Here is a 13,778-nt window from a genome sequence, read left to right as displayed (position 1 = left end):
TCACCCCTACCCTATATATACCAATTCAGGGTATATATTTGCACATTAGGGGTGTGGGGCAATTTTTTTTTCTGATGTAAAAGGGAGGTAAGTTTAAACTTTACTCCCACCCCCCCCCCTAATGTGCAACTATATATCCTGAATTGGTATGTAGGGGTGGGGGTAGAATTCATTTCTGACAAAAATGAACATTATATTTGGAAAGAGCATAAAAAGGCATCAAGTGGTATATTCACTTTATTTGTAAGTCAATAATATGATTTGGTTAAAATTTACCAACATTTTTTTTTATAGATGGCATTCATCCTGGTCATTGTTAGTCAATGTCATAGCACATGTTTGATGAAAAGCAGTGGCATATTGAAATTATTCAAATATTGTGAATTGTGCTTGAATAAGATTTTGAATCATTTAACAAAAAATTTATGTGGTCTTTTGTGATAATAAAATTATGTTCTTTAAACTATCTCATCAAACTGAAGGCATTCAAATTTCATTTAACATTTCATTTGTGAAATGTGAATCATTTAACAAAAATTTGTGTGGTCTTGTGTGATAATAAAATTATGTTCTTCAGACTATCCCATCAAAGGCATTGGGTGGTATGTTTACTTTATTTGTAAGTCTATAATAAGAACAATGAAAAAAATATGCCCATACTTTAGCCTGTATACCTATCCCTGAAAGTTTCATTTTCCTAACCTAACTCCTTTCTAAGATAGCCAAAAAAAGCTAAAGCAGAATTCTACCTAAAATTTATTGACCCTCTCCTCAAAAAAGAATCCAATATCAAATAGCCTACCTCTCCCCCTGAAAGGCCTTGTGACCAGGAATGTAAGCAAAAAGAAAGACAGACACAAAAGAAAGAAGCACAATCAAAACAGGGAATAGCCTAAATTAAACAAAACAGCTACAAACACTAAAAAGGACAAACACCAAATAGCCACCAACTGACTGATTAGTGAAGAACAAGCCAGAGTGAGCAAGTGCCTTGACCAATAAGCAGGGTTACCTACATATGACAATATAGAAATTTTTTTCTTTATATCTGAGCAATAGAAAATTGTCATTTACTCTTATATAGAATGCAGTATAAAGTCAAACAGAAGACAATATCTTGCTTTCTCCTATTATGTAGAATGATAAAAAGTCATACAGATGACTTTATGCCTCATTCTTTTATAGAGCAAACATAAATAAAGTCATACAAATGACTTTTTATACCTCATGCTATTATAGAGCCAGCAAGAATAAAGCCATACAGATGACTTTTTATATATCTCACTATTATAGAGAAAACATGAATTAAGTAATGCTGATGACATTTTATACCTTGTACTATTATATAGCAAACATGAACAAGTCCTACAGATAACTTGGTATTTTTATGTTAAATGCACTCTTTTATAGCCTAGCCTATATGTCAAATTGGAGATACAACAGAAAACGCATTTGGTATGGGTTAATTAAAGACACTGTTATGCAGTAATTAATGCTTAGCGTGGCTTCCAATGTGTTGACAATATTTAAACTGTTGTTTTTGGGGGTTTAGGGGGAGAAAAAGGTACCTAGGTTAGGTTACATATTTAATATATGCTATACTTTACGAATGACTTTTTATACCTTGTTTGTTTGTAATTATATATTTCTATTTCTAGAGAAATGATGGAGAATGATATAAAGTCTTCTGTATGACTTTTTAAACATCAAATTATTGTTAAGAAGTACAAATAAAGTTATACAAAAGACATTTTGGTTTTCTTATTTAATATATGATCCACTAAAATGTCATACAGAAGAAATTATATTACCCCACTGATACATAGAGAAAACAACAAAGTCACTTGTAAGAATTTATTCATGATTGCTCTATATTAATATGAGGTATAAAAAGCCATCTGTATGACTTTATTTATGTTTGCTCTATAATAGCAGGAGGCATAAAAAGTCATCTGTATGACTTTATTCATAATGCTTTATAGTTGAATGATATATTAAAAAGTCATCTGTATGACTTTATTTATGTTTGCTCTATAATAGCAGGAGACATAAAAAGTCATCTCTATGACTTTATTCATGATACTTTATAGTAGAATGATATATTAAAAAGTCATCTGTATGACTTTATTTAGGCTAGCCTACTCTATAAATGAAATCATGTAGGCCTATGCTATAAAAAGCCATTTGTATGACTTTTTGTTGTTTTCTCTATGTAGGCTACTAGCAGGAGGTATAAAAAGTCATCTGTATGACTTTATTGAAGTTTGCTCTATAAAAGAAAGGCATAAAAAGTCACATGTAGGACTTCATTCATGTTTGCTCTATAATAGTATGAGGTATAAAAAGCCATCTGTATGACTTTATTTATGTCAAACAGAGACATAAAAAGTCATCTGTTTGACTTTATTCATAATGCTTAATAGTAGAATGATATATTAAAAAGTCATCTGTATGACTTTATTTATGTTTGCTCTATAATAGCAGGAGACATAAAAAGTCATCTCTTTGACTTTATTCATAATACTTTATAGTAGAATGATATATTAAAAAGTCATCTGTATGACTTTATTTAGGCTAGCCTACTCTATAAATGAAATCATGTAGGCCTATGCTATAAAAAGCCATTTGTATGACTTTTTGTTGTTTTCTCTATGTAGGCTACTAGCAGGAGGTATAAAAAGTCATCTGTATGACTTTATTGAAGTTTGCTCTATAAAAGAAAGGCATAAAAAGTCACATGTAGGACTTCATTCATGTTTGCTCTATAATAGTATGAGGTATAAAAAGCCATCTAGCTAAAGTAGAATTTTACCAGGCTTTTTGTTGTTTTCTCTAGCCTATGTATCAGTAGGGTAGGCTGATATAATTTTTTCTGTATGACATTTTATTGGATTATATATGAAATAAGAAAACCAAAAAGTCTTCTGTACAACTTTATTCATACTTCTCAATAATTATTTGATGTTTAAAAAGTCATACAGAAGTCTTTATATCATTCTCCATATTTAAAGGAAACACAATATTGTCTTTTGTTTAACTTTATAGTACTTTCTTTATAAAGGTAAAGACAATATTTGTTGCTTAGAGTATAAAGAACCAATGACTTTAATAGTCAAACATTGATCACCCAATAAGCAAAACAACCGAGATCCAACATAGATCAGAGACACAAACTGATTGCCAGTGTTAACAATTTATGATAATAATAAAGTCATAGTTATACATGTCATACAAATCATAATCATCATGATTTGTCCTATAAATACCTGGTGAAATAGGCCTATTCATGGCTTTTAAAAAATGATGTAAACTTTAATCCACCTTGACAAGCTTCAGAGAATTTTTCTGTTACATTTATCCAATTCCATATCCCTGAGCAGAATGCAGAAGATTCCTTTATTTCAGAATTTGAAGGACTATCCATCTTTTCTTCATTTGATGATGATAATAATAATAAAAAATAGTTAGAAAATTACCCGGGCAAAAAACTTATTTTCCCGGAAAAAGAAAGCTGCAGAAAATATCATCTGAAATCGCATTGTCAGCAAGATAAGGTAGCGATGATCTCCTTTGGATTTCTCACTAGCATTATTTTTGCCAACTTCAGTTGATGGTTCAGAACATTGGCTGAATCTTTGTCGACTCTCGCTTCGAATGAGTATACGTTACGTTGGCTGAGCGGATCCTCCTCTTTGCAAGCCAACTTCACAATGGCGCAATTCTAACAGCAAAAAAGCTTTACTTCTCTTTTCTTTACGACTAGGGCAGCTCGAATTTTTACTGTGGCTTCTAGTTTGGTCTGAGAAGGGGTATATAAATATTTTAGTACCCGAGAGCAGTGGCGTAACTTCGTCGAAATTCCGGGGAAGGGGCAAAGTTGGAGCCACTTCTCCCAATCATAATTTTTGTGGATGCTTGAAACACACAGGCTTATCTTAGTTTTGACAATATTTTTGAAGAAACTAAATTACAGTCGGGGGTCTAAATGAAGTGTGGAGGGGCAAACTGGGAGCTGGGGCAGTTACCCCGTGCCCCATAGCAATTTACGTCCCTGCTGCAAATTTTAGAGGCTTCTCGGTCGTGATTGCTTTTACCTTGCTTTTGTCAATATGTCAGGGTGGGTATATGCAGAGCTTGAAGGCACTGTTGATGCGGGCTAGCAATAACTTTTTCGCTGTTCTCTGGACACTCTCTAGGACCCTACCATCCATATTCTACTGCTGAAAATGACTGACGCATATTTTTATTTTCCCCAAAACAGCCTCATATGGATGGAGTGGTAGTAGAGACTTCGCAAGACGCTCATTCGCCTGTAAATTTGAAGTTCTAGTGCCATTTTTGAAAGCCAAAATTAATCGGAGGGCAGTCAGCTTCCTTTCTTACTCTTTATTTCTGCCCCCTCCCCCAGCCATTTAACCACAATTTATTTAAAGTAGTTGAAAGGTCCAGTAAATATGCCTCCGGATATTATATAACCTCACAGGCCCTTGGAAGAGGGCTGTAAATAATTTAAATTGGCAATCACTTAAACACATGTTTATAATGGGAAAGGGGGGCTTGTACAATATTTCAAGAGCGCCTAAGGACACTAAGTTGAAACTTTTAAGGAAAGTTGAGGGGGGAGGTATTAAACTATGTCAAAAGACACTATTTTCGTAAAGGTTGTTTAAAGATCGTAACTAAAAATTCTAAAGTATGCCTGAAGGTGTTACGATGAAACTCTTAGGGGATGCTTTGAAAAGTGATTAGAGGGCAGCAAGGCCCCTTTCCTTCCATTTTCTTTCCACCTACACTTTGTGTATCCTGGTTTTCAAAAGAGTGCATCTGCAAAATCTGAAGAAGGTTTAGAGTTTTAAGTTGAAATTCACCTATGTAGTAAGTAGTTATATGCAAGTTAGTAGTCAAAAGGGTTTATCTGCAATATCTCAGCAACGGTTTAAGTGTATTAAGTTTAAACTTTCTCAAGACCTGCTAAGGATTCTAAGTTGAGATATTCATGGAATGTCGAGGGGAAATTTGAACTAAATCAAAAGATGCTATAAGCGAGCAGCTTGTCAAATGGGCGCATCTGCAGTATCTAAGGAACAGCTAAAGACAGGGTCGTATCAAGGATTTTTTTCGGGGTGGGGAGTTAAAAAAAAACGCATCAAAAATTTGTTTATATTCGTTTTTGTTACGTTTTTACAAGCCAGACAAACATTTTTTTTGGGGGGGGGGAGGGGGTTCAAACTCCCTAACCCCCCCCCCCTGGATAAGGCCCTAGCTAAGGGTATAATACCAATGAGGATGTTAAACAAAATCAAATACCGCTCTGTATATCTTGATTATCAACAGAGTGAATCTGCAAAATCTCGGGAATGGTTTATGATATTTGTTTGAAACTTTCAGAGAGTACTAAGGGGGATGTTGATTATATAAAGAAACTGTAAAGGTATCCTAGTTTCCAAAAGGGCATATTTGCATGATCTCACAAACAGCTAGTGGTAATAAGTTGGAACTCTCGGGGAGTATTCAGGGGGACGTTGAACTAAATCAAATTACAGTTTACGCATCCAGGATGTCAAAAGGGCGTATCTGCTATATATAAGATACGGATAAGGGTATTAATTATAAATTTTTAGGGAATGTTGAAGGGTATGTGAACTAAGTCAAAAGACACTATGTCCAACCAGCTTGTCAAAAGGGCGTATCTGCAATATCTCAGGAGCAAGTAAGGGTATTAAGCTGAGAGTTTTAGGGATTGTTTAGAGGGATAATAAAAAATGAAAAGAAAGTATAAGCATCCAGGTAGTCAAAATGGCACAGATGTATCGTCTCAGGAATGGAATAGGCACACATGCAATACCTCAGGAATGGAGCAGACGGCTTAGGGTATTAATTAGAAGTTTTCAGGGAATATGGAAGGGTATGTTGGACTAAATCAAAGGGTACTATGTCCAATCAGGTTGTCAAAAGGAAGGTATCTGCAGTATCTCAGGAGCGGCTAAGGGTATTAAGCCGAAATTTGTAGGGAATATTGAGGGGGATAACACCCCATGTTTTCTAAAAGCCAGAATATAATCTGTATTTTACTGAAAAAAATCAAATGAATTTACTGAAAAAAAGTGTGCATTGTCAGTTTAAAATACATATGCTGATACTTATTCCTTAAAATCTTAATTAATTTTTGATTTTATATAGTTATAAAAGTGAAAACATTTAAAAGAATGTTTTTCAGTAAATTCATTTGAATGTTTTTCAGTAAAGCACAAATTATATTCTGGCTTTTCGAAAGCCTGGGCTTTAGAACCCTATTCATATTAGTTTCTGCTCGTTTCGAGTTTGACTCTGTTATTTATTTTAATTTCTGCTTGTTTTGGGTTTCATTTATTTATTAATACTAATTAGTGGTAGTTGTATGCTTGGTAGATTATTTGATTCTATTTTTGTTCATTTTTGGTTTAATGGAGCTCTTAACTTGTTTTTGAAAAACTTAACTAGTGGAATTTTTTTTTTTAGTTAATTTCTGTTCGTTTTATATTAACATAGTCTTTTTCAGGGAAAAAGACTGAGCCTCTTCTAAAGTTAGACAACCATCCTTTCCATATAAACCTTAAATACCCCCCTGGGCATAACTTACAATCCTTGCTCCAAATCTCTGGGGTTTGTTTCAACCCCCAAAACCTTGTTATATGATATTTAGACTGTTTTGAATAGAACGGCTATCAGAAAATTTCTATTAGATGCATTTCGGGACAATACGACGCGTGTTTGTGTGTGTGTGTGTGGGGGGGGGGTGCGAGGAAGGGTAGCTTTCGTCCGATCACTTTGACTCTTAAAAAGAGCACTAGAGCGTCTGATTACCAATCCAATGAGCCCCCCCCCCGAAGTTAATACTAGTAGGGTTCTAAACCCTATGCTTACTAAAAGCCAGAGTATAATTTTTACTTTAATGAAAAAATTCAAATGAATTTACTGAAAAAAATGTACATTGTCAGTTTAATATACATATGCTGGTATTTCTTCCTTAAAACCTTAATTAATTTTTGATTTCTTAAAGTTATAAAAATGAAAACATTTAGACTAATTTTTTTCAGTAAAGCAAAAATGATATCTTGGCTTTAGAAAGCATGGGGTTTAAAACCCTACTCAAGTTAATTTCTGCTCGTTTTGAGTTTAACTCTGTTACCGCATTTATTTTAATTTCTGTTTATTTTGGGTTTCATTTATTTATTGATACTGATTTGTGGTAGTTGTATGCTTATTGATTATTTGATTCAATTTTTGTTTACTGGAGTTCTTTACTTTTTTTTGAAAAATCTATTTTGTGGAAAACGTTTTTTAATTAATATCTGTTCGTTTTATATTGACATAGTCTTTTTCAGGGAGAAAGACTGAGTCGCTTCTAAAGTTAAACAACCATCCCTTCCATAAAAACCTTAAATACCCCCTGGGCATATTTTAAAACCCCTGCCCCTAACCCCTGGGGTTTCTTTCAACCCCAAAAGCCTTGTTAAATCATATTTAGGCTATTTTGAATAGAATGGCTATCTCATAATTTCTATTAGATACATTTCCAGACCATACGACGTGTGTGTGTGGGGGGGGGGAGGTGGTAGCTACTATCCCATCCCTTTGACTCTTAAAAAGAGTACTAGAGCGTCTTATTACAAATCCAATGAACCCCTCCGAAGTTTATATGACCACACTTTCTACAAAAACCTTATATGTCCCCAGGGCATGACTTACAACCCTTACCCTGAGGGCTGGGGGGATTTTTTTATCCTCAAAAACATAATTTCCAGACCTTTCTGGTACGCTGAAATAAATGGCTATCTCAAAATTTTTATTGTAAGTGTTTGGGGAAATCATGGGCATGGGAGGGGGCATTTTCTCTGTGATCACTTTCGATTAATAAAAATGCCCTAGGCCTCTCAATTTCCAACCGAACGAGCCCTTCTTGAAGCTTCTGTGACAAAACTTTCTATAGGACCCTTGTCCTGAGGGCTAAGGGGGGAGGGTTGTCATCATCAAAGACACAATTTCCAGACCTTTGAACTGCATTGAACAAATCGGCCATATCAAAATGACTGGAAATGTTCGGGGAAGTGATGGGCATGAGGCGGGGGTGATTCTCCCTTCTATTATTTTCGACTATTAAAAAGGACAATAGCCCTCTCAAATTCCAATCAAATGACCCCGTTATTGAAGTTTTTACGACAAAGCTTTCTATAAAAACAGTATATGCCCCCAGGGCATAAATTAAAATCTTAGGCCTGAGGGCTATGGAGGGGGGGGGGGTTGTCTAACTCAAAAAAATAATTTCTGGACAGTTGAACTACGTTGAACAAAATGGCTATATCAAATTTTTTGTTAAATGTGTTCGGGAAAATGGTGGGCGCGAGAGGGGTTAGTTGCCTCCAATCACTTTCGACTATTAAAAAGGACACTAGCCCTTTCAATTTCCAATCGAATGAGCCCTTTTTAAAGTTCTACGACAACCCTTTCTATAAACACCTCATATGTCCCCAGGACATAACTTGTAACCCCTGCCCTGAGGGCTGTGGGGAGTTGTCATCCTCAAAGAGACATAATTTTCAAAACTTTCAACTACGTTGAACAAAATGGCTATCTAAAAATTTTGACTGTATGTGTTTGCGGGAAAAGGTGGGCGTGAGAGGGATGGGGGGGGGGGTTAGTTGCCCTCAAATCAATTTCGAATATTAAAAAGGGCTCAAGCCCTTTGAATTTCCAATTGATTGAGCCCTTTTTCAAATTTCTACGACAAAGCATTCAATAAAAACCTTATATGTCCCCAGGGTCTAACTTATAATACTTGCCCTGGGCGCTCTGAGGGGACTATCATCCTGAAAGACCTAATTTACAGAACTTTCAGCTACGTTGAATGAAACTGTTATCTCAAAACTTTGATTTAACGTGTTTGGGGAAATTGTTAGCGTGAGAGGGTGATTGTTGCCCTCTAATCACTTCCGACTATTAAAAAGGGCACTAGCCCTTGCAATAACCAATCGAATGATCCTTTTTTGAAGTTTCTACGACAACGCTTTCTATAAAAAACCTTATATGCCCCCAGGGCATAACTTACAACCCTCGCCCTGAGGGCTGTAGAGCAATGTCCTCCTCAAAAATATAATTTTTATCTGGAAATCAACTATGTTGAACAACATGTACATCAGAAAACTTTCATTCGATGTGTTTCGGGAAACGGTGGTCTTGGAAGGGGTGTTAATTGCCTTCCAATAACTTTCGACTATTAAAAAGGGCAGTAGCCATTCCAATTTCCAATCGAATGAGCCCTTTTCGAAGTTTCCACGACAACTTCTTTGATGCGAAGTGCCTTGGTATGGAAAGAAAAAATAATACATTGTGCCAACATCGTTCTTTACTTAGGCAGTGCTATTGCGCTGCCTATGAAATGGTATGTTTTATTAATATTGGAAAATTTACTTTTTATGGATTTTGATTGTCCAGAGCTACCCCCTTACTCTTTCTGGTGAGTACCCTTTATGAGTTGTTTCTCATTGACTAAATAGGTTTATCACATGGTTTACGAAAGATCCGTAAGATCGTGATCTGGCTTCTGATTGGTGAAATATGTCTAGAATACTGTTCACACATCTTTTTATCTTCTCACACTAATTAAGGTAGCTTATGTTTTAGAATGGCAATTAAAACCACAAAAAAAATCCATAAAAAACGACAAAAAGTACAAGTCAAAAACAAAAACTCAATTACTTTATTCAATTTTTTCAAATTTCAAATATTTCAAATTTTGTTACCCTTCAACCAAAGTTGGTTGGCATGAAAAGGGTTAGACCCTTGTCCTGAGAAAAATAGCTTGGGGGGATATGATGTAAGGGCCTCAAACTACATAAAAACCCATTTAGAACAGAGACCTAAAAAAACTTTTAATACAAGGATGGACATGTAACATCTTGTTAAAATCAGGGTCATACAAGTGTTTTTAATTCGTATGATAGGAGGACACAAAGTTATGTCCTTGGACATGTGTCAATCCCTTGGCAAACATGGGCAAGTTGTAGCTCTTTTGCATAGGTTATTTAAGAAATGGCCCTAATTGTTTAAATACTGGCTGCTAAAAACCATTGAGGTAGCAATATGACTGTCCACTAAGAACATATAAGCACACTGCAAACTAGGTACATGTTTCACAAATTGTGCATGAATCCCACGAAAAAAGGTATTGAAATTTGCTAACTTGTTGATCCCTAATCTGAGGTAAACATTTGAGGTATTGAAACAGACAATCTAAAACATAATTGAAAATATAAATATAAAAATTATAAATATGAGGCTACTACTTAATGCCACAGTCTAAGACAGTCTGTGGCACAGCCTGTACTTATTGCGTATTTTGTAATTGATTCGCATCAAAGTTGACATTAAGGATTTCTAAGCTTGTTGAAGAAACTTTAATGTCGACACCACCAAAGAATTTGGAGGATTTTGACAATTTGGGCCATGTATAAATTCTGGGAAAGACAGTCGATGACAGAAAACACTGTTTACTAAAAGATAAATTTTCCAATAGTTTTTCATGATTGGTGGAATATCCAAATGCTGAGCCATGGACCAAAATTGGATTTCTTCGGGTAGGAAAAACTTTTGAAGAGTGATATATCTGATTTACACTTCACCTTACACATATCCCTAATAAATAGATTTTTATTTATGTTTGAAAATAAATATGGAGTAAAACTGAATATATCCTCCGAGTTTTTGAAACCCTCGCTAGGCACCAGCTTTTTTAAACCAGCTATATAGTAATGAAATGAGGCTTCAAATGAATTTACTCAGCAAAAAGGAGCTTAAAACACTATAGACCAATATAGACCAATCACTAAAAACCAATATAAACCAATATAAACTAAAACCAATATAGACCAATCACTTGTGTTTTTTTGCATAAGAAACACACAAATATAACTGAAATTCTTGCATCACTGCCACAAAAACGTCTATAAGCCAAGTAGACGGTTACATGATACTGCCGACTGTGTTTTTTGTAGAAAAAAAAAAAAAGAAAAAAAAAGAAACAAGGGTGTTTATAACAGAACTTTTTTTTAGCCTAAAACAGTTTTTAAACTGTTTGTAACGGAAGCGTTTTTAAACTAACAGAATCCTAACGAAAAGTAAACGGAAAATTAAATATGCCAGGTGATTCTTCCACAATAAAGATAATACGCTCAAAATCAAAGAAATTTAAGATTATCATACAATAGAAAATTCAGGAAATGGTGGGAGGGGGTTTTGAATATGGTCAAAATTTCTGGAGGCCCCTTTCCTAATGAATCCCATTTGAAACACTAGTTCTGCGAAATATTGGAGCAAAGTGTAATAAACAAAAGATAAAAAGACTGCTTTAGCTACTAACAAAATAAAAAATAAACTGCTAGCAATTAAATACATTTCAATCAACTTGAACAAACCAATAACCGGCTATAATATCTTATTATAGAGTTTCTCTTGTTTTAAAGCGTTTATAATAATCATATTATTTTCAAGAAAGTTTAAACATATTGTATGATTGAAGCAAATATTGCTTTCCCTTGTGTCGTCACGCTTTTTTTAATTAAAAAAAAAGCAGGCCCAATAATATAAAAGCCATAAAACAATTCAATTCCAAACAATAATAATTAAAGAAAGGTAAGCTCAATCAACGTGTACATCATGAAAAAATGGCTACGATGAATTGGACTTTAATCTTTCATGAGCTTTAAGTATTGAAAAATTTTTAGGGCTTATCTAAAGATTGACAAGCTCAGAACTCCTCGAACGCAGTTGGTGATTCAGATTTTAGACTACTATTACTAACAATTCAATACAGCATCAAGCTGCTTGAGGCCAACACAGCTACGCACGATCCTCATCCGTCCTAATCTATTCAAAAGCCTCCCTCTTCCGACAAGGACGATCTTTGGCAATCTGACATCCTTCATCCGCAGAATATTACCTAGCCATCTCAACCTTTCTCTCATTATTAATTAACAAAACTTTCCGAAAAATAAGTTTTTCAAAGAAAAGTAAAGGTTTTTCTGATACAAATACCTTTTAAAATTCAAACTCAAAATGACCAGAAATTACTATTAAAGAATAAATGAAACCCAAAACGAACAGAAATTAAATAAACAATCATAGCAAAAACATACAACAAGTAATAATATAAATGAATAAATAGATCTTAAAGCGAGTAATGCTTAGATTGAATATTAAAATCAAGCTTAAAACGAACAGAAATTAAATAAAAAATCAATGCAAACAAACATACAATAGATATTAATGTGAATTAATAAATAAATCATAAAACGAGTGAAACTTAAGTTGAATACGCAAATCAAGCTTGAAACGAACAAAAAATCCCTACAAATAAGAATTTGGGTATGACCTCCTTCTCTCACTGTAGAAGTCTAAGACCTACTGCGTCATTGACGCTTTACTGAAAGCCAAAATATTTTCTTTTGTACTTAATATTGAAAATAAACTTTAAAATTATAGTAACATTTTCAACTGATGAGCTTTCAGCAATTAATATAATTATGGATCAAATATTCAGTTTAATTTATTAGCTCTTGTAAAGTTGTTAAAGACGAATATAGTTTCACTACAAACAAGTGTTTGGATACTGCCTCCTTTCCTAACTGTAAATAAAAACCAAAAGCCTACTGCGTCATTGGCGCTTAACTGAAAACGAACTATATCACGAATATTTTCTTTTCCAGTTCTTACAGCATTGAAAATAAAAATACAATTACAGCGAAAAAAATTCTTGAACTGATGGATCTTTCAACAATTAATATAATTATACATAAAATATTCAATTTGATGTTTTTTATACTTTCCATGGCTGTTCAAGAGAATTGGAGATATTAGTAAAGTACCATTGAAGCAGTAAGTCTTAGACTTCTACAGTGAGTGAGGGCAGGCTTACACAGACTGTTGTTTGCAGCTACTAGTGTTCGTTTGAAGCTTGATTTGTGCATTCATGTTAGGTTTCACTCGTTTAAAGATTTATTTGCACATTTATAGTAGTATCTATTGTATGTTTGTTTGCATTGATTGTTTTTTAATTTCTGTTCGTTTTAAGTTTCATTTATACTTCAATAGGAAAATATTTTTTTCTTGATTTTCATATTCAATCTAAGCATTACTCGCTTTAAGATCTATTTATTCATTTATATTATTACTTGTTGTATGTTTTTGCTATGATGTTTTATCTAATATCTGTTGGCTTTGGGTTTCATTTATTCTTTAATAATATTTTCTGGCTATTTTGAGTTTTAATTTTGAATTGTGCTTGTGTCTGATGATCTTAATTTTAAAATGGTCTTTACTTTTCTTTTAAAAACTTTTTTTCGGAAAGTTTTTTTTAATTAATTTTTTTTCGTTTTTTATTGCAAAAAATTTCAAGTTTTAAAAAATTTCTTAGTTCAAAATCCAACTTAAAAAAAAAATCAAATATTCATCCAACTATCAAAACTGGTACCAAAGTAACAACATCAAAGTGAAAAAATGGGTTTGTGTCAACCTCGGAGTTTTTATTATCTGATGGTTGAACTATTTTTAACAAAATTGCTATCTCAAAATTTTTATCGGATAGGTTTGGGGAAAAAAGGCGTGGGGGGACTAATCAAGCTTCGGTCTCTTTTAACTCTTTAGAATTGAACTAGAGCTTTCTATTTTTAATCAAATGAGCCCTCTCTGAAGTTTATACGAGTATCCCTTCTATAAGAACCATATATATCCCCAGAGTATAACTT

The 13,778-nt window shown here is 33.8% G+C and overlaps 1 protein-coding gene across 1 annotated transcript in view; it reads right to left on the bottom strand.

Annotated features, from left to right (window-relative positions):
* The window catches only part of Naa35 (N-alpha-acetyltransferase 35), an 85,614-nt gene extending 82,190 nt beyond the window's left edge, over positions 1-3,424 (bottom strand). Inside the window, exon 1 of the mRNA XM_089102178.1 lies at positions 3,322-3,424. Coding sequence (XP_088958304.1) covers positions 3,322-3,424 — 103 coding nt within the window. The remainder of the gene's footprint in view (positions 1-3,321) is intronic.
* Positions 3,425-13,778: the final 10,354 nt, after the last annotated feature.

Source organism: Artemia sp. Qi Xiang Cuo, chromosome 16, assembly GCF_049724085.1.
Source record: "Artemia sp. Qi Xiang Cuo chromosome 16, ASM4972408v1, whole genome shotgun sequence".
Lineage (NCBI taxonomy): Eukaryota > Metazoa > Arthropoda > Branchiopoda > Anostraca > Artemiidae > Artemia > Artemia sp. Qi Xiang Cuo.
This window is presented reverse-complemented; position numbering and strand designations above follow the sequence as displayed.